The sequence below is a fragment of the Carcharhinus amblyrhynchos genome, chromosome 24, assembly GCF_965287045.1.
Source record: "Carcharhinus amblyrhynchos chromosome 24, sCarAmb.v2.hapA, whole genome shotgun sequence".
Lineage (NCBI taxonomy): Eukaryota > Metazoa > Chordata > Chondrichthyes > Carcharhiniformes > Carcharhinidae > Carcharhinus > Carcharhinus amblyrhynchos.
Genome location: NC_137347.1, coordinates 15,382,428 through 15,403,366, shown reverse-complemented (window position 1 = coordinate 15,403,366; position 20,939 = coordinate 15,382,428). Strand labels below are relative to the sequence as shown.

Below are 20,939 nucleotides of genomic sequence, written 5' to 3'. Positions count from 1 at the left end.
AATCAATTGAAATGATACATTACGTTTCATCATTGCAGACAAGATTTTAAACAAGTCACAGAAACAAATGGACAGTACACTGATCCAAAGTTCCACTCACTGTCTCTAGCACAGTTACCTCCTGCGTATGCCACTCCTTTGACTAGCAACTTGCAAAAAGTTGCTTTGTTAAAATAATTTTGCTCAATAAATAAAATGACTCATAACCTCCTCAATCTTTATGAAGTGAAGGGATAGAATTATAGAATCCCTACAGTGCAGAAGGAGGTGATTTGGCCCATCAAATCTGCACTGACCACAATCCTACCTAAGCCCTATTGCCATAACCCCATGATTTACCCTAGCTAGTCTTCCTGACACTCGGGCAACTTAGCATGGCCAATCCACCTAACCTGCAGTTACTGTGAAAAATCCCCTAGTCGCCATACTCCTGTACCTGTTCCGGTACACTGAGGAAGAATTTCGCATTGCCGATGCACCTAACCAGCATGTCTTTCTGACTGTGGGAGGAAATGGGAGCACCCAGAGGAAACCCACACAGAGATGGGGAGAACAGATAGTGACCCAAGCCAGGAACTGAACCCGATTCCCTGGTGCTGTGAGGCAGCAGTGCTAATCACTGTGCCACCCAACAGTCGCTGTATGTTATCACCCTAATTGATTATGCAAACAGAACAAAAAACAAACTGTTAGAACCAACAAATTATCAGGTAACTAAATGTTTGACAATGAAAAATCAATTAAATGGCAGTCATTGGAACAAGGATGTTATAAAGAGAGCATCTCCTTATTAATACTATTCAAAGTTAGAAAGGTCAATGATAAATTTTACCAGTGTTTTTCAAAATTATCTCTCCTCCTTTGAATATTTTTGTTTCAGCAGAGGATATGAATGATATCATTTAGAGAAATTGATTTTGAGGAATTATCTGTTGAAGGAGCGATTTACACAAAACACAGTCAAGGTGATGCAAAAAGTAATCAGGAGCCAATTTGGCTGCACTCAAGTGGAGTAAGACTACTTTCTCTCTCCAAGGGAGAGGGTTTGGCTCTTTCTCTGGATTTAGGCTATAGTTACATTATTCTGACAGCATCCAAAGAGAAGCAAATCACTCTTCCCTGACACAGTGTGGTGGCACAGTGGTTAGCACTGCTGCCTCATTAGTGCCAAGATTCGATTCCCGGCTTGGGTCACTGTCTGTGTGGAGTCTGCACGTTCTCCTTGTGTCTACGTGGGTTTCCTTGGATGCTCCAGTTTCCTCCCACAGTCTGAAGATGCGCTGGTTAGGTGCATTAGCCTTGCTAAAATTCTCTCTCAGTTTATCCGGACAGACACCTGAGAGTGGCAACAAGGGGATTTTTACACTAACTTCATTGCAGTGTTAATGTAAGCTTACTTGTGACACTAATGAATAAGCATAAATTTCGAACACCAGTTGAACTGTAAATGTGCCTGAGAGTGAGAGAGAACAGATCTAATACACAATGCTGCAGCCATACATATAACTGAAATTCATCTGCTAATATTTCACCACTCTCACATGATTGAGTAACTATTTCAGTCAAACCTCTTCCCCCAAATGAAATTAATATTCATTCAAATTGACATATCTTCAGACAGAACCAAACTGATTAGTTATTAGATCAAGGGACACAACTAATCGTGAGGTTCTCTCTTTAAGGCACAGGCATTATTCTCCATATGCAAGAGATTGATATACCAAACAGATCTTACCATAACAGAGAGGCTGTTTTCCTGTCCAGCTTCCATCAGGCCGACAGGTTCGATGCTCTGACCCTCCAGTAAGATAGAAACCAGACTGACATGTGTATATCAATGTGTATCCCAGTGAAGGCAAATCGATGGATCCCACAGTCACGTAAGGAGGAGTCTCAGGTTGTTTACAATGGTGTGCTGAAAAGCAAATTTAGACCGTAAGACATAAGAGCAGAATTAGGCCACTCAGCCCATCAAGTCTGCTCCACCATTCAATCATGGCTGATATTTTTCTCATCCCCAGTCTCCTACCTTTTCCTCATAACCCTCTGATCCCCTTATTAAATTTAGGTAATTTTATGATCCAGATAAAAAATGACCGTGCATTAAATGGTTGATTGTGTTCAGTTGGTAACACAAATAGAACTTCAGATTTAAAGCGTGCATTCTGGGCAGTAATTTCAGCAGCATTATTTGCAGTTATCATGCAGGGCAGTGAGAACAGTCACTGCATCCTGTAGATGGCAACGGGTACAAGGATACATCAATACTGATAACACGTTACAGCTTGAACTTTTGAACAGTGGCTGCTACTAACATCTCTGGAAATACAGGGCTGCAAAATTTGCTTTCCATTCAAAAGAAATGGGTTCTGATTCTCAGTTATTTTCATCTGGCCATTCGTGAGATAAAATACACATGAACTGTGCTCTCCTTGATAATGATCTACATAAGAACATAAGAAAAGGGAGCAGGAGTAGGCCATCTAGCTCTTCCAGCCCACCCCGCCATTCAGTAAGATCATGGCTGATCTGAAGTGGATCAGTTCCACTTTCCCACTTTCTCCCCATAACCCTTAATTCCCTCATCTATCAAAAACCTATCTACCCGTGACTTAAATATATTTATCGAGGTAGCCTCCACCATTTCAACAGGCAGAGAATTCCACAGATTCACCACCCTTTGAGTGAAGAAGTTCCTCCTCAACTCTGATCTGAACTGCCCCCCACCTTATCTTGAGGCTGTGCCCTCTAGTCCTGCTATCCTTTCTAAGCGGGAAGAATCTCTCTACCTCTACCCTATCCATCCCCTTCATTATCTTATACGTCTCTATAAGATCCCCCCTCATCCTTCTAAACTCCAACGAGTACAGACCCAGTCTATTTAGTCTCTCTTCACAGTCCAACCCCCTCATCTCCGGTATCAGCCTAGTGAACCTCCTCTGCACTCCCTCCAAGGCCAATAAATCCTTCCACAAGTGTGGCAACCAAAACTGCACACAGTACTCCAGCTGCGGCCTCACCAGTGCCCTGTACAGATGCAGTAAGGCCTCCCTGCTTTTATATTCTATCCCCCTCGCTATAAAGGCCAACATTCCATTCGCCTTCTTGGTCACCTGCAGACTGGGTTTTTGCGACTCATGCACAAGGACCCCCAGGTCCCTCTGCACCGTAGCATGCTGCAGCTTTTTGCCTTTTAAATAATAATCTCTCCTACTATTATTTCTGCCAAAGTGGATAACCTCGCACTTGCTAACATTGTACTCCATCTGCTAGGTCCTCGCCCACTCGCTCAACCTATCCAGATCCCTCTGCAGCTTTCCACACCCTCCATGCAATTTGCTTTTCCACTCATCTTGGTGTCATCAGCAAATTTCGTCACCCTACACTCAGCCCCCTCCTCCAGATTATCTATATAAATGGTAAATAGCTGAGGTCCCAGCACCGATCCCTGTGGCACTCCACTAGTCACCAACCGCCAATCAGATAGCACCCATTGATACCTAGTAGACAGCCAATCCTCTATCCATGCTAACACCTTACCCCCAACTCCGTGCACTCTAACTTTCTGTAGCAACCTTTTATGAGGCACCTGCATTGACCATTTTAGCTTGGGTCTTTTAAATAGTTCAGCCAATCCCTTAGTGCAGGCTAACCTCACCTCTGGATAGACCCAGTCGTTGTGAGGGGGGTAGAGAATGGGGAATTCACCTTTTGCTCTACTTCTGCAGCAGGAACGAACCTTCCTTGTCTTATCCAATAACAGCACCACAATGCATCTGAACTCCAAATATAGTGCTTGGTATGTACAAAATATTTCTTTCCAGTTTCATCTTAGAATCCTTACAGTGCAAAAAGAAGCTATCCTGCCCATCGAGTCTACACCGACAACAATCCCACCTAGGCACTATCCCTGTAACTTCACATATTTATCCTGCCAATCCCCCTGACACTAAGGGGCAATTTAGCATGACTAACCAAACATCTTTGGACTGTGGGTGGAAACCGGAGCACCTGGAGGAGACCCACGCAGACATGGGGAAAATGTGCAAACTCGACACAGACAATCACCCAAGGCTGGAATTAAACCTGTGTCCCTGGCGCTGTGAGGCAGCAGTGCTAACCACTGTGCCAATTCCTTCTGAGGTCCTATGATCTGAGCAGAGCTAAACATAGTTATCCTCCACTTTCTATTGAGTGGGCATCCACCTGGCATTGCCAGAGTAAAATGGGCAATAGATCCCTTCTGCCTCATTTGGAGTGGATGATCTCACTGGTACCTACTCAATTTACAAACACTCCAATTTCAAACACTGCAAGGAAATCATTTTTCAGGTAAAACATACCAGAAAGTCAGCCCAAACCCCCACTTAATTATTCTGCCTCTTTGAGGCTTTTTCTGATTTGCTGTGACTCTTTATATTAGGAAATGGCAGAGACAAAACACGTCCTATAACTTTACAATAAACTAGCAAGACATACGTGGATAGAATTAAAGCCACACCAAAGGCCAGTTGCGGAGAAGAGAACGAGGATAAACTAAGCTGAGTCAATTTCAGGTCAAGAGAAGATCACATTTGAGTCATCAACATGTTTTCCTTACATCTTTCTGTGCATCAGCAACCACAAGGGAGAATTTCACAAGACATGATAACGGATGTGTAGAGTATAGGGCTAACGGTAGGACTCTGAATAGTGTGGACGAACAGAGGGATCTAGGTGTATGTGTACATAGATCCCTGAAAGTTGGGAATCAAGTAGATAGGGTTGTTAGGAAGGCATACGGTGTCTTGGCGTTTATTGGTAGGGGGATTGAATTTAGGAGCCGCAGCGTCATGTTGCAACTGTACAAAACTCTGGTGCGGCCGCACTTAGAGTATTGTGTACAGTTCTGGTCCCCACATTATAGGAAGGGTGTGGAGGCTTTGGAGAGGGTGCAGAGGAGTTTACCAGGATGTTGCCTGGTATGGAGGGGAGGTCCTATGAGGAGAGACTGAGGGATATGAGGTTGTTTTCGTTAGAAAGAAGGCGGCTACGAGGGGACCTTATTGAAACATATAAGATGATTAGAGGTTTAGATAGGGTGGACAGTGATAGCCTTTTTCCTTGGATGGAGAAAGCTAGCACGAGGGGGCATAGCTTTAAATTAAGGGGTGGTAGTTATAGGATGGATGTCAGGGGTAGGTTCTTTACCCAGAGGGTGGTGAGGGATTGGAATGCCCTGCCTGCTGCAGTTGTAAATGCGCCTAGTTTGGGGGCATTTAAGAGATCCGTGGATAGGTTTATGGATGGTAAGGGTTTGGTTTAGGTTAGAGGGTCATTGTTTTTTAACTGGTCGGCGCAACATCGTGGGCCGAAGGGCTGTAATGTTCTATGTTCTATGAATATGCATTATTGGTGTTTACATCAGCAAATGAAATGCTTTCTTAGAGTGAGAGGGTGATCAAAAAGGCTATTCAGGAAAGGAACTATGTGGATTCATAAATTCATGGGCCAATATAGTTGCAATCACAAAATTGTTCTGAATGTTAAGGAATCCCCATATTTTGACATGTTTCAGCATTAACTGATGACACTCTGCACCAACAAGCAGGATGCGTGAGCTAATCGGTTTTTCATTTTCAGGTCGTAAACTGTTAAATCAAAGGAGTGTGAACTTGCAACAAATTCCACTGATTCAATCAAGACCCAAAAAAGGACTTACAAATACATTCTGGTTGAATGCCACTCCAGGTAAGATTGGCGAGGCACGTCCTTGTGGTTGACCCAAGAAGAAGGTAACCTTTCTGGCACTTGAAGCCCACTGTACTTCCAACCTGTCTCAGAATGCACAAATGTGTGTTAATAAACCAGAAATGAATGGATGTTTCAAATATCCATTCAATTTAGTAATGTACATATTTCGTAATGTGACTTTTCTTTTCATTTGTTCATGGGAAATGGGTATCACCGGCTGGTCAGCATTTATTGCCCATTGCTAGTTGACCGAGGATAGTTGGGAGTCAACCACATTGCTGTGGCTCTGGAATCACATGTATGCTAGCCCAGCTAAGGATGGCAGATTTCCTTCCTTGAAGGACATTAATGAACCAGATATACTCCACATGTGGCCTCAACAACAGCCTGTACAATTTCAGTAAAACATTTCTATTCCTATACTCAAATCCTATCACTATGGAGGCAAACTTTACATTTGTCATCTTTACTGGTGTACCTGTGCACTTACCTTCAGCCACTGTTGCATGAGGATACCAGGGTCCCATCAGTATCCACTTCTCTCAACTTACACCCATTCAAGTAATAATCTGTTTTCCTATTATTGCTACCGAGTAGATGACCTCGCTTTTTTCCACATTATACTATATCAGCCATGCAGATGCCCACACACTCAGCCTGCCCAAATCACACACTAAAGCATCTCTGCATCCTCCTCAGAGCTCACCCTCCCATCCAACTCTGCACCATCTGCAAATCTGGAGATAATACATTTAGTTCCTTCTTCCAAATCATTAATATATAATTGGAACAGTTGGAATCCTAACACAGATCTCTGCAGTACTATTCACTGCCTGACAATCAAAACTGTTTTCACAGTCATCATTATTTTAATTTCAGATATCTTTTGCTAAATTCAAATTCAACCATCTGCTGTGGCAAGGTTTGAACCTGGGTCCCCAAAACATTGGATGAGTTTCTGGATGAATAGTCGCGCGATAATATTGAACATCGTGGATCTTTATTATTATTTCTATGGGCTCCTTTTATGAGATTAAGTTTGTAAATCATGATTTTTGTTTCCTGGTGCTTGTACCCAGGAGCAGAGTCAAGTATTTGCCCTGGTGAGAGACTTCCAATGGCAAGGCACCACTGCTTCATAAACCAATGGATTGTCTCCGGTAATTATATCTGAATTCTTACTTGCAATTAAGCTGGTCTTGAATGGGAGCATCACTATTGGGAAATTATCAGCATTTCTTCCATGCCTGTTTCACTTTTATTGGTCACAATCATGATAAAACTGGTGCCAAGATCAACCTCCAGGAAAATACAAGCAAGTTCCCTTCTTAAGGATCACTGGCACAGAAAGTCTCTCCCTAGCGACCATCGTCACAGTAACTTAAATGTGTTGTTCTTGTTTAGGTCTAAGGATGACCCATTTGGAGTCTAATGGACAGCAAAATAATTCCCGCTCACCTTTGAGCGAAATACAAGGGTGGATAGATGTATGTGTGTGGAACAAAAATAAAAGCAATCTTCAGTTAGGTATGCAATATCATTAACATTATGGCCGGAATTTTATCGACATGCCAGAATCAGGGCAGGTGAAGCTTGCAGAATGGAATTCTCTGTTGGCCTCAGGCGGAATTTTATGAGCATCACCCGAGCAAGGTCATAAAATCCCAGCCAATATCTGGGTTGAAAATGGCGGACTAGCACACTTACTCTGTTTAAGTTTTAGTGTGTATTTATTAGTGTCGCAAGTAGGATGATATCAAAACTGTAATGAAGTTACTGTGAAAATCCCTGAGTTGCCACACTCCGGTGCCTCTTCCAGTACACTGAGGAAGAATTCAGCATGGCACCTAACCGGCAAGCCTTTTGGACTGAGAGGGGAAACTGGAGCACCTGGACACAGATACAGGGGGGACACGGGGCGGGAACATGCAGACTCTGCAGAGACAGTGACCCAAGCTGGGAATCAAACTTGGGTTTCTGGCACTGTGAGGCAGCTGTGCTAACCGCTGTGCCACCATGGATATCATGTGGTCCCTGTGAAAGAATGTGCGACTATCTTATCTCCAAATCATTTTTAAATTTTTAATTATTGAATTCTTTGAAATCGTCAAGACCATACATAATCATGATTAAATATACAGCTGCACCTTGCGCGGTCTGCTGCTATCATATTTAACTGCAAATCATCTACTGCATGCATACAAGCGTGTGGTGGACATCAAACAAGGAAAATATCACAGTTTACAGATGGGTCAGTAGGAGGCATTTAAAGTACATTAAGATAGTGAGTGGCTTGTATGGAAACTTGCAGGAAGTAATGTTCCCATGTACCTGCTGCCCTTGTCCTAATTGGTAAAGGTTACAGTGAATCCTGTATGTGGTAAACACTGGTGGTGGAGGGTGGGAATGTTGAAGCTGATGGAGAGATTCCTGATCATACAGGCTGCTTTGTCTTGGTTAGTGTCAGCTTCCTGAAGTCTGTTGGAAGTGAACTCATCCAGGCAAGTAGAAAAGATTTTATCATAACCTTGACTCATGCCTTGCGATGGCGGACAGGTTACAAGGTGTCAAAAGGTGAGTTACTCATTGCAGAATGCCCAGCCTCTAACCTGCCCTTCCAGCCACAGTTGGCTGTTCCAGTTCAGTTGCTGGTAAATGGTGAACCCCTAAGAGATTGGTAGTGGGGAATCTGATGCAGTGCCATTGAATGTCAAGGGGGGATGGTTAAATTTTCTCTTGTCGGAGATGCCCATTTCTGGCACTTTTGTGACATGCATGTTACTTGGCACTTAACAACCCAAACTTGAAAGTTGCTGCATGCAGGCATGTACTGTTTCAGTATCTGAGGATGATACTGAATATCAGCCAACATCTTCACTCCTGACCTCACGATGGAAGGAAAATCATTGATGAAGCAGATGAAGATGTGTGAGCCTAGGACACCACCTTGAGGAACTCCTCTGCATTATCCTGGGGCTGATAATAATTGGCTTCCAACAATCAGAACCATCTTCCTTTGTGTTAGGTATGGCTACAACAAAAGGAAAGTTTTCCCTCTGATTCACATTGAGTTCAAATTTGGTTAAAGGTCCTTAATGACACATTGGGTCAAAGGCTGCTTTGACATTAAGAACAGTCGTCTCAACTTGCTTATTCAATTCAGCTCATTTCTACATGACTGGACCTGTATTGAATATGAGGGCTAGGGCAGGATGGCACTGGCAAAAGCCAAACTGAGGAACAGTGAGCAAGTTAATGCTGCCTAAGTACTGTTCAATATTATTGTCAAAGATATCTTCCATTACTTTGCTGGTACTTGAGGGTAGGCTGATGGGCGGTTATGGCTAAACTGGATTTTGTTCTGCTTTGTGAACAGGACATACCTGGACAATGTTCCACACCGTAAGGTAGATACCAGTTGTAGCTCATCTGAGCTTAGCTGGTGAGATATAATGTTTGAATTAGAACCTGCAGTAGGCTTTGCTTCTCAGAAGAATATTCTGAATGTGGAAGAACGCAATCTGCAGTGGCAGACGTGGGATAAGTAGTTTAGTTCAGAACTCAAGAAAACACCAACAATTGATGAAATTTTAGCCAAGCATATACGGGTGAAGATAAAGTCTGCAGTTGATGGATGTTGGAGGAACATTGGTGGAAGAAAGGTGAGAGAGGAATTTGATATCAGTTTGACTGCAGATAGGGAGGCATTGATATTGTTGCACGTAGTTACACTTTAGAGGTTGAAAGGGTTTGTAAAGTGTTCGGAAGGATATTTTAAAAGCAGAAGAGGGTGACGTGTGGGGATATGTAAGGGAAATGGAATCAGGGACTGATTGGCAATCATCATATTTGAGTGATGATGTGACCATGTGGGCCAAACATGCAGAGCAGGATAATGGGTGACAAAATCCCCAAAGATTAGGGGTGGGATTTTCTGGCCACGCTTGTCCCAAGACCAGGAAGTTCTGCCCGAGATCAAGAGACCTTTGCATGGTTCAGGTTCCTCCCTCCCCCCCACCCCGTCCCCCCTGCCCTGCCCACTACAATCCACATGGCAGGAGGGAACGGAAAATTCTGCCCCAGATGTCATTCGGTGTAAAAACAGAGAAATGGTTTTTGGCAACATGTGAAGCAAAGATATCTGTGTAGGGAAGGGAGTAAAGAATTCTGAATCATTAAAGATGGACAGCAAGGTGTCTTGAGTTGAAGTAAGGGGCAAAGGAGTGTGGAACTATGTCCAGGTCAGTCAAGTCATCCACAGAAATGTGTGCGAACGTTATAGTAGGATTTACAGCTACTGAGGTGATCTCTGTAAAAACCACCATCAGTCAGTAAAATATGTCCTGGAGCTCACATTTCAATGTACTCTTCCAAGGGCCTACTTGCAAGAGAACTAATGCCCTGATTTTGCAGTCCGTGGGTGAAGGAATGGCATTGCCATTCACTGTGCTGACTGCTCCCCACAGTTTTTGGAGTCTTTTGAGCAGAGGTTTGCTGTCATCGGACACATTATCCAGCACAGCACCCCTCCCAACCCACGGGTGATGTGTGAGCGGAGCCAGCAACAGTGTGGCCCTTCAACCAGTTGAAAAATCTCCACCACTGCATGCAGATTTGAAGCCAGGGAGTACAAATTATGAACTACAGACTAAATCTAAATCATATTCAGAAAGTGAATTAACAAGAGGGAAAGAATGAAAGGGTGAAGAAAGAGAATTAAAAGAAGCACAAAGTGGAAAAACATTATAAAAAATCCTTCAACGCAAATTAAATGCTGAATTGACAGCTGTAAAATTAAATTTCCAGAGAGGCTGTTCAACAATATTTGTGATTCAATGCACCGTTAATAATTCAATTATACTTTAGTGCTTCTCTAATCCATCCATGTTACTTAAGTCCCTTGCCCTTGGAACCATTTTTGTAACTCTTTCCTGCACTCTCTCTAAAACCTCCACATTCTTTCGAAGGTACAGTGCCCAGAATGGGCCACAATACTCCAGTTGAGGCTGAACCAATGTTTTATAAAGGTTCAGCATAATGTCCTTGTTTTTGTACTCCATGCCCCTATTCATAAAACCAACCTTACCGTATGTACTTTTAATAGATAATAATAATCGCATATCTACTGCCAGCATTACTATGTTCTGTATGGAGGCATAATGCTTGTAACCAGGATACTAATCTAGAATACTGAGCTACCAATCAAGAAAATGAGAACTTGAGAATTTGAATTCAGTGAAAACAACCTGAAAGTTAAAAAGCCGGCAATAACTAAGAAAACACTGAATTGTCATAAAATCTGAAATGGTTCATGAATGTCCTTTAGGAGGTGAAAATCTGCTACCTTTAGCCAGTCTGCCAGTGATTCTAGGATTAGCTTAACCGATCGGCTCAAAACTGCCTTCTGAAATGACCTAACAGCATTAAAACCATAGAATCCTACAAGTGCAGAAGGTGACCATTCGGTCCAACGAGTCTGCAGCGACCACAATCCCATCCAGGCCCTATTCCCATAACACCACACCCCCATGCATTTACCCTAGCTAGTTCCCTGACACTAAGGGGTAATTGAGCATGGTCAGTCCACCTAACCCACACACCTTCGGACTGTGGGAAGAAACTAGAGCACTCGGAGGAAACCCACACAGGGAGAATGTGCAAACTCCACATTGACAGTGACCCAAGCCGGGAATTGAACCTGAATCCCTGGTGTTATGAGGCAGCAGTGCTAACCACTGTGCCACCATACTGCCCAGTGCATGTGCTGCAATTGCTATTCTTTGAAGTGCTGTTTCACCACATGCACTATAGTGGTTCAAGATGATGACTCGCCATCACCTCCTCAAGGGTAATTAAGGATGAGCAATAAATGTTGGCCTTGCTGGAGGTGAGCACATCCCATTGACAAATGCAAGAAAAACCATGGTATATTTAATGTTGAAGATATGTTGTTGCGACACGCACCAATATATGCTGCATATAAGAACACAAGTTACAGGAGCAGAATTAGGCCATTCAGTCCATTAAGTCTGCTCCACCGTTCAATCAAAGCTATTAGGTTTCTCAACCCCATTCTCCCCATAACCTCTGATCTCCTTACTAATCCAGAACTTATCTCTGTCTTAAATATACTCAATGACCTGGCCTACACAGCCTTCTGTGACAATGAATCCCATAGAGTCACCACCCTCTGGCTGAAGAGATTCCTCCTCATCTTGTTTCTAAATATATGTTGTAACGTAATACCAATATATGCTGTTGTTCTCTCCAGCCTTATCATTTTTAATCCTTAAATAGCACCTGAATTCTAACCATACAGTCCAGGCAATATTTGATTACCCAAATTGAGTTCTCACTGAATGAGACTTTTGCAGAGAATTATTTCCCATCATTTACCTCTACAGTTTATCTGAGTCCCACTCCAGGTATCAGCAGGTTGTCTCTCTATAACTGACCATCTTTGCACTTCATCATTAACCATTGCAGTGTTAGTGAGGTCAGCCATCCCTATTTAAACTAGCAACACTGTGAGACATTCATTTGGTGCAACTGTGCCACTTACCTGGTAACCTTGGGAATTGTTCTGTATTCCAAAAATGGGTACCCCTGGGTCAACACAAGTGGTGTGTGTTGAATCTTAAGAGAAACAGACACGAGGTTAATATGCCATTCAAAATAATTCAACATTCAAGTCAAAATTTGAAAAAAAGAACCACATAAGAATAAATCTGGAGTTTGCAAGGAAATTGTAGGGTATTGCAACTTAAAATACTAAGGGGACATTGTGGTAAGGGGTAGAGGATTGAGACAGCTCAATCAGTAGCTGACACTGCATCAAAGGAGAGTTGGGGGGGAACCAAAAGAAAATCATAAAAGAGATTACTCAAAATTCAAAATCATAGGTGTATGTTTCTTACACACTTTATGATGTCCAAAGATGTGTGGGTTAGGTTGATTGGCCATGCTCAATGCATGCTAGTGTTGGGGGTGGGGGTGGGGGGGGTGGTTAACAGAGTAAATTTGTGGGGTTATGAGAATAGGGTCTGGGTGGGATTATGGTTAATGCAGGCTCGATGGGCCAAATGGCCTCCTTCTGCACTGCAGGGATTCTATAATCTTATGATGGTACACTATGAGCACTGCTGCCTCACAATGCTAGGGATCGGAGTTCGATTACCGGCTTGGATCAAAGTCCGAGAAGTCTGCATGTTCTCCTCGTGTCTGTGTGGATTTCCTCTGGGCACTCCTGTTTCCTCCCACAGCCTGAAAGATGTGCTGGTTAGGTGCATTAGTCATGCTAAGTTCTCCCTCAGTGTACCTGAACAGGCGCTGGAGTGTGGCGACTCAGGGATTTTCACAGTAACTTCATTGTAGTGTAAATGAAGTTACTTGTGACATGAATAAATAAACTTAAACTTATTAGCATTGAGATGGGAGGCAAAAAAAAGACTTGCGTTTAGACTGTGCCTTTCACATTGCCTGGATATCTCAAAGCACCAAAATATCACTAAATGTTATTTGCAGAAACATTAGATAATCAGATTCTGTTGGTGCCACAAACTTAAGAATATGCCCCAGGCAATGCTTAGTCTCTAAGTTGAGTCTCTCACTTAAAAATAAACTTTTACAGAGAAACATTTCCCATCATTTACCCATGCAAGTCGGCTGAATTCCACTCCAGACACCATCAGACTGGCAAAACCTTCGAGACGATCCCACTAGTACCAAGGGTGGATTACAGGTGAAGAAAACAGCAGATTTGTACGTAAAGCCTCTGTCTTCTCGCCTTCCCTGAGCTGGAATTCCTGGGTCTCCGCAAAACACAGCTGGAGGAGCAGAGGGACAGGCGAAAGGCAAGAATCAGTACTCAGAAAACACAATCACGGAGATGTTCATCTTTGAAATTATACATTGACCGACTGTCAGGTCATGGCTGGGTTAAGAAAGATATCATGTTGCCTGTCTTGAACATTGATCTACCCGGGCTTGAACCTTAAGCTTGAGCTTAGGAAAGGGAGCTGACTATTGAGAAGGAGGAGATACGCGTCTCAGAGGGCTCTGATTCTAATGATGAACATCTACTGAAGTACAGAGCTGCAGCTTAAGCTAATCCCTTGTAAGGATCTAACAGTCTGTCATCCATGTGCTTTAGTGCGTTATATGAAGACCATCTTTAGTGCCCTTGACAGTGTGAAGGTTGTGCTGGGTCTTTACGCGATTACAAGTTAGAAGCAAGCAAAAACAGGCAGTCAACTCTTCGTAGCTGATCCATCCTGAAAATTCTCTTGTCTCCCATCACAAAACCAAGTGGTTCTGAAATGAGCAAGGACTTTTTTTCCTTTCTTGCATTAATCAGAAGTCTTTTCCAAGAACTGATTGTTCTTTGTATGAAGTTCTTGATATTGCCCAAATTATTATTCTGCCAGTTTGAGATTACTCCTCTTTGCTCTGACATTCTGATTTAATTTGAAGTAATTTTTCAGATTTACCTTTCACCATTCTACGTACTTCAGTGGGATTCCCATTATGCCCTTGGGTCTTTTCTATTCCATTACTCCGGATACTTTGGTTTTTATATGTGACATTATTTCCATAAATGAGGCTTAGCTCTCCAAGGTCTCAGAAGTATTCATTAGAAAATATATAGGCAAGCTTCAGTTTGCGAGCCCAGGATAATAAATAGAAACCTTCCTGCAAATTTTTCAGCTATTGGGTTTATCATGCGTTTCCCTTGGAGATTTATTCTGCCTTTGAAAAGTGGAATGAAAGCAGAGTAGACATCAACAAGCAAATTTCTCGAACCACATATAAATTTACATTCGATATAATACCGACCAAGTTACAGAAAGAATACAATGAACTAACAGAATCTTTGAACCAGGCTACAATTTTGTCATTAACTTTTAAGTACACGGTTTTTAAAAATATACATTTTCAGCTATTGGATCTTACTGACTTGGGCCATCACTTTTGAAGCTTCCAAATATATTCCGATTTGGACAGCTCAAGTTATATAAACATGATTTCTTGAAGCTTGTTAGGTACAAATAATTGTCAACTCAGTTCAGTAGGTGCTGCCTGTCTTGCACATCTATCTGAATAAATCGCACGGCATGCTTACATTTCAATTATCTGGCCACGTCCCTCCTACAAGTAAATTTGCACAGAGATAACTGAACAAACATTTGCATTGTTAGGATGGGGACATAGCTCTGATCATAGCTGTATATTTTGAAATGTTGAATTAAATAGGCTATCCCAAGTCAAAGTCAATGACAACGCTTTGATTTTGTAATGTTCCCACTCAGTCATTTCCTTTTAGTGCAGCATAATGGTTATCACTGCTGCCTCATGGTGCCAGGGACCCGAGTTTAATTCCAGCCTCTGGTCACTGTCTGTCATTAGTTTCCACATTCTCCCTGTGCCTGCATGGATTTCCCCTGGGTGCTCTGGTTTCCTCCCACAGTCCAAAGATGTGCAGGTAATGTCGATAGGCCATGCTAAATTGCTCCTTAGTGTCAGGGGGATTGGCAAGGTAAATATGTGGAGGTTATGGGGATAGGGCCTGGATGGGGTTGCTACCGGTGCAGACTCGATGGGCCTCTTTCTGCACTGTAAGGATTCTATTCCTCTAATAAGCCTAGGTTCCTCCAGCCTCTCAAATCACTCAGGAAATTGTTTTGCTGTGTGCCCATACCCTGCTATGAAAGGTCAGAAAGACAGTTTATTTACTTTAGCTTTTCAAACACATACTTGATTTAGAGAATTCAGCAAACCCTTTTTCATTGCCACAGACACAGACAACTTATCCACTCTGGTCCTGACCCCATTTCAAAGCCTGAGAATGTGATCATTTCAATAACAGAAGTAGTTTCTATACCACAAACAATGCTTCTGAGGTTCCTGCCCTCTGAGGATACCGGAATTTCAACCAGTACCCCGCTGTGCTGTCAAAGCATCTACAGAAGGCTGACCTGTTATCCAGGTTCATAATTTCAAGCATGGGCTGCATTATAAAGTGCTGATTTGCTACGTCCCTAATGGCAATTAGCACTGGGATATTGGACCCATTTGTGGCCAATATAAAGTAAATACATCTGCTACAGACAGGCGTGATAAGCTGAGCCAATCAGAATTCTAGTGTAGCCCAGGGAAGTTTGGATGAAAAGAGGACCTTTTATAATGTTTGTAAAAAAGTTATTCTTCTGTGGGCATCTGCAAGGTTGGCAATTGCTGCTCATCCCATATCGCCCTTGAACTGAATCCCATTTCAGAAGAGTCAAGCACATTGCTGGGGGACCAGACTTGCATGTAGCCGAGGCCAGGTAAGAGTGGCAGATTTCTAAAAGTCAACAATAGTTGCATGTCACCATTACTTCTGATTCCAGATTAATTCATTGAACTTAAATTCAACTGTCTACCCTGTTGGCACTTGGACCCATGTCCGCAGAGTGTTAGCCTGGGCCTCTGCACTATTAGTTCAGTGACAACACCACTGTGTGTTAGTCTCCTTTGTGGTGGGATGTAAACCATGGAATGAATTATTATTGGTAAGCTGCTCACTCAATTCTGAAGCCATGTATGGCTTTTTGCATTCTCTTTATCTGAAATTCTTTCGACAGGTCATATGTGAGCTGAAAATACAAATGCAATCATCATCTAAGCTGGATTCACGTGGAGGCATTTGGATCCTGAGCCTACGAACAGGCAGGAGAAATCAGTAAACAATACTTAACTGACAAAAGTAAACAGCTGGAGCCAACCTTTATCCTTCAGACCTGTCAAAAACTGCACTCCTAGGGCTACAATTCTGCCGTGCCACACATTCATATATCATTCCGATGTACGTAGGCTGACAGACATGTTCTGTCTCAACAGCATCGAGTCTAATTCTCTTTCTCCCCCTGTTGTTGGGTCCTGCTTCAGGCATCCACAGTTACTGCAGGTCCTGGCAGGGGTGGAAACTCACGACATTTATCAATCTGCTGCAACCCACTGAGAAGGTTGGCAGCGTTTATCCCCCTCCCACAGTTTAGGTCTTGTCAACTGTTTACATCAGCGTGCGGGATAAACAAACTGGCTGGAATTTTCCAGTGCTACCATCCCACATCATGGAGGCAGCTCACCACTGGCAATTCCTATGGCTCATCCGACCTGCTGCCAGGGGCTCTCAGTGGCTGGTGGGGTTTGGGGGGGGCTGGGGTTTCGTGCTCGACTTGGGCAGGACCAGAAAATCGGTCAGCAGGTAGGGCTGGAAAATCACAACACCATTCCCCTGATCAGAGATTGCTCAGTTTGGGAGCAGTTCGATCGGGCCGTTTCCCTGGTGTTTGGTCTCCAGGAACTGCTCAGAAGTGACAGATGGCATAGCGTTGGCACTGGGTTTCCAAACGGGGATAAATCTATTATTTCAATGGAAAACAAAACAGGAAGTGAAATGTCCCAGATATCAGGAAATGACTGAAAACCAAAAGGAAAGCACTAAACTCGTGGGGACACTTCCCTTTGGGGCCTCAGCTTAATCACTCATCATTCTGGATGATCTGTGAGCCCACTGAAGGTGTACAGATAGTGAGGCACCTTCATTTTATTCTGTACTTTGCTGAGCTGCAGCTCTTTCTTTTCCTGGTGTTGCGAAGTAACTGTGTGAATGTTATTCCTTGGTTGAGTGGAAAAGTTGAAGGCTTAGTAAAGAGTAGAAAGAGAGAAACAGCCTGCCGAACTCCCAAGAGGCTTAGGCATGGATGGAATCATGGATGGTGTATCTGACATTGCACTTCATCACTGTCGACACACACTCGTGACAGCCACAAGAGTCCATGGCCCCCCTGTGCTTGAATAAAAGCCAGCTGAAAACATAAGTGAATCATAGAATCATAGAAAATGACCTTTTTTGGTGCCACAGAAGAACCCATTTGATAGGCTATGCACAAAGAAAATATTTAAAAGTTTAATACTCGAAAGACAAGGCTGTTACAATTACATGATTTAGTCAGGCAAGAACTTCAAGTTTCTAGGTGTCCAGATTACCACAAACCTATCCCTGGTTCCTTCATGCCCATGCTATAGTTAACAAATCTACTTTCTGAGGGGGTTAAGGAAATTTGTCATGTCTGCTACGACTCGCACCAACTCCTGCTTTGTCCAAGACAGTAAAAATCTACAAAGGGTCATGAATAAAACCCAGCCCATCACGCAAACCAGTCTCCCATCCATTGACTCTATCTACACTTCCTGCTGCCTCAGAAAAGTATAATCAAGGACTCCACGCACTCCGGACATTTTCTATTCCAACTTCTTCTGTCAGGAAAGAGATACAAAAGTCTGAGGCCACGTACCAACTGACTCAAGAACAGCTTCTTCCTTGCTGCCATCAGACCTATGAATGGACTGACCTCATATTAAATTGATCTTTCTCTACACCCTAGCTATGACTGTAACACTACATTCTGCACTCTCTCCTTTCCTCTGCTGTGGATGGGGTGTTTTGTCTGTATAGAGCGCAAGAAACAATACTTTTCACTGTACAGGAATACATGTGACAATCAAATCAAACTAAAATCAGAAGACGGAAGAGAACAAAGGGAAGACATTTTAACGCTAAAAGAAAAGAATGTAACTTTATGTGGCATTGCTCATAACCTCTGGACATCCCAAAGCTGTTTATAGCTAATGAAGCACGAAGTGGAGTCACTGTTGTAATGTGCAGAACGTGGCAGTCAGTTGCAACTGGGGAGCTCCCTACGAAGGACAGGATTATCCCCTGGTCCGTGAAACGCACATTGGGTATAATATTATTGTCTTGAGGCATATTCCTTTGAAACTTTGTCCTACCATAAAGTCAAATTTGAGCTGGGTTAGACCAGAAAGGGCAAACACTATTTAAACATTAACAGAATGGGTTAAATTGCAGATTTTTTGCTACTAATAACATGAAAAATCAACAGCAGCTTGGTAATGCAAAGCCCAACACTCAAGAGAATGAGAATTTATGATCCTTCTAGTGTGCTATCTGGCAGGAATTGAGCAGAGGACTGGAAATTAAACTGAGACCTGTTTCTGTGGGACTTCATCCAGGCTGGAACCTCAGTCAGTCCCAAGCACTCTCCCTCTCTCATGGTCATGGATGGGTGGGCAGCAGCGGGGGTGGGATGTCCCAGGCTGATTGTTTTGTCAATCATCCCATACAATAATGGTCCAACTTCCTCTGTGCACATCTGAGCGACAGTTTTATGGTTACAAGCCAAGGTTGTGACTGATCTCTGCAAGCGGAAAATATATTGCACTTTCCAACCCAGTTCTTAATGGCTTTGGGTGACAGCAAAGGATTGCCCACAATTTTGCCTAAGCCAGAATAAATTTAAAGCCTTATTCAGAAGAGCCACAGAGAAGCAGAAGTGTTGCAGTCCTGCAGTACGGATTGCTGATCTGAAGCTGAGGTTAAGATATGTCATTTAGTTGGGATAAAGCAAGCTTTACGTTGCATCATGGAGTATATGGTTCAATGGTAGTGCTGTTGCCCTGGAGTGGAAAGGTCATGGCACATAATTTTGGTTGACACTCTGGAACTGAGGAAGCCTCTTTGGATGAGAATTTAAGTCAAGGATCTGGTCTGTCCTCAGTTCAATATCTCACAGCAGCATTCAAAAAAGAGCAAGGGAGTTCTCCTGGCCAATAACGTGTCATCAGTAACGCCACTGCAATCATCAAAACACAATTTCTGGTCAATTAATAGAGACCATGACGACACAGTGGTTAGCACTGCTGCCTCAAAGCATCAGGGGCCCAGGTCTGATTCCAGCCTAGGTTGACCGTCAGTGTGCAGTCTGCACATTCTCTCTGTCTCTGTGTGGGTTTCCTCCGGATGCCCCGGTTTCCTGCCACACTCCAAGGCTGTGCAGGTTAGGTGGATTGGCCATGCTGTTTTTAGGATCTTGCTGCGCTCAAATTGACTGCTGTATTTCCAACTTTATGCATCAAAACCACTTAATTGGCTGCAAAGTGCTTTGGGACCTCCTGAGCTTGTGAATGGCACAGTGAGTTCTTTCTTTCTGCATCTGGCTCGTGTGTAAATGAAGCTGGTATGGGTTTCAGAATGAATCTCATACATTGATTGTATACTTACGGAAGCACTGTGGAATCTCCCCAACCCAGGTCCCATTCCCCTCACAGGTAAGCACAGCAGGTAACGAGAGCTGGTATCCCTCAGTACAGGTGTAACTGATGCTGGCTCCCCAGCTGAAGTCTGTCCCCATGACAATTCCATTCAGGATTCTGGGAGGAGGTCGACATACGATCGCTGCAAAAGAGGATAACTCATGAGAAACGCCAATTGCTTCACTGACAGGACATTGACACGCTACACCATTCAACCAGCAGCAATTCAATACCATTGAATATGAGAACCCAATGCCGTGCTAATTAAGTGTTGCCTTACAATGGGGTGCTATTCTTTGCCTAAGACTCCATTCCAGCAGCAAAGGGGAAACTCACGTCTTTAAAGCATAACAGAGAATTGAACCAGGATTTGAAAATAAAGCATTCATGGGATGTGAGAGAAGACAGAGAAAATGGGACTAAAGCGAATAGTTTCACTTGAGAAGTGAAGCATGAAGCAAATGACTTTCTCCAATGTTAGAACTGCTAACATTCAATAGTTTGAATTATGACCTGTAAATCCTGGAATCATCCCAGTCACTTGTCTCTAAGTCCTCTTTAGTGTATCAATTTCCTTTGGAAGACTAATTTTCCTGAAATTTAGGGATGGCGCAGTGCCAAACACTGCTGCCTCACAGCACCAGGGACCTGGGCTCAATTCTGATCTCGGGTATGTGTGGAGTCTGCACATTCTTCCCACATCTGCGTGGGTTTCCTCCGGGTGCTCTGATTTCCTCCCACACTCCAAAGATGTGCAGGCTAGGCGGATTGGCCTTGCTAAATTGCCCCTTAGTGTCAGGGGATTAACAGGGTAAATATGTGGGATTACAGGGAACAGGGCCTGGGTGAGGTACTTGTCAGTGCAGACTCGATGAGCCGAATGGTTTCTTTCTGCGCTGTTACGATTCTATTCTACATCATCAGGCATGGATTTATCAGTTATTTACACAATGTTAGTTGACTTGACTCATAGCTGTAAGTATTTGCAAGCCATCATTAGCCTTGTTCAGAACAAATTCCCATTAAGTGGATGTTTGCAACAGTCAACA

The 20,939-nt window shown here is 43.2% G+C and overlaps 1 protein-coding gene across 1 annotated transcript in view; it reads right to left on the bottom strand.

Annotated features, from left to right (window-relative positions):
* The window catches only part of csmd2 (CUB and Sushi multiple domains 2), a 1,720,603-nt gene that overhangs the window by 35,923 nt on the left and 1,663,741 nt on the right, over positions 1-20,939 (bottom strand). The window contains exons 60-64 of the mRNA XM_080211135.1: positions 19,859-20,032; positions 13,386-13,559; positions 12,296-12,369; positions 5,702-5,813; positions 1,736-1,915 (exon numbers count right to left, since the gene is read on the bottom strand). Coding sequence (XP_080067261.1) covers positions 1,736-1,915; positions 5,702-5,813; positions 12,296-12,369; positions 13,386-13,559; positions 19,859-20,032 — 714 coding nt within the window. The remainder of the gene's footprint in view (positions 1-1,735; positions 1,916-5,701; positions 5,814-12,295; positions 12,370-13,385; positions 13,560-19,858; positions 20,033-20,939) is intronic.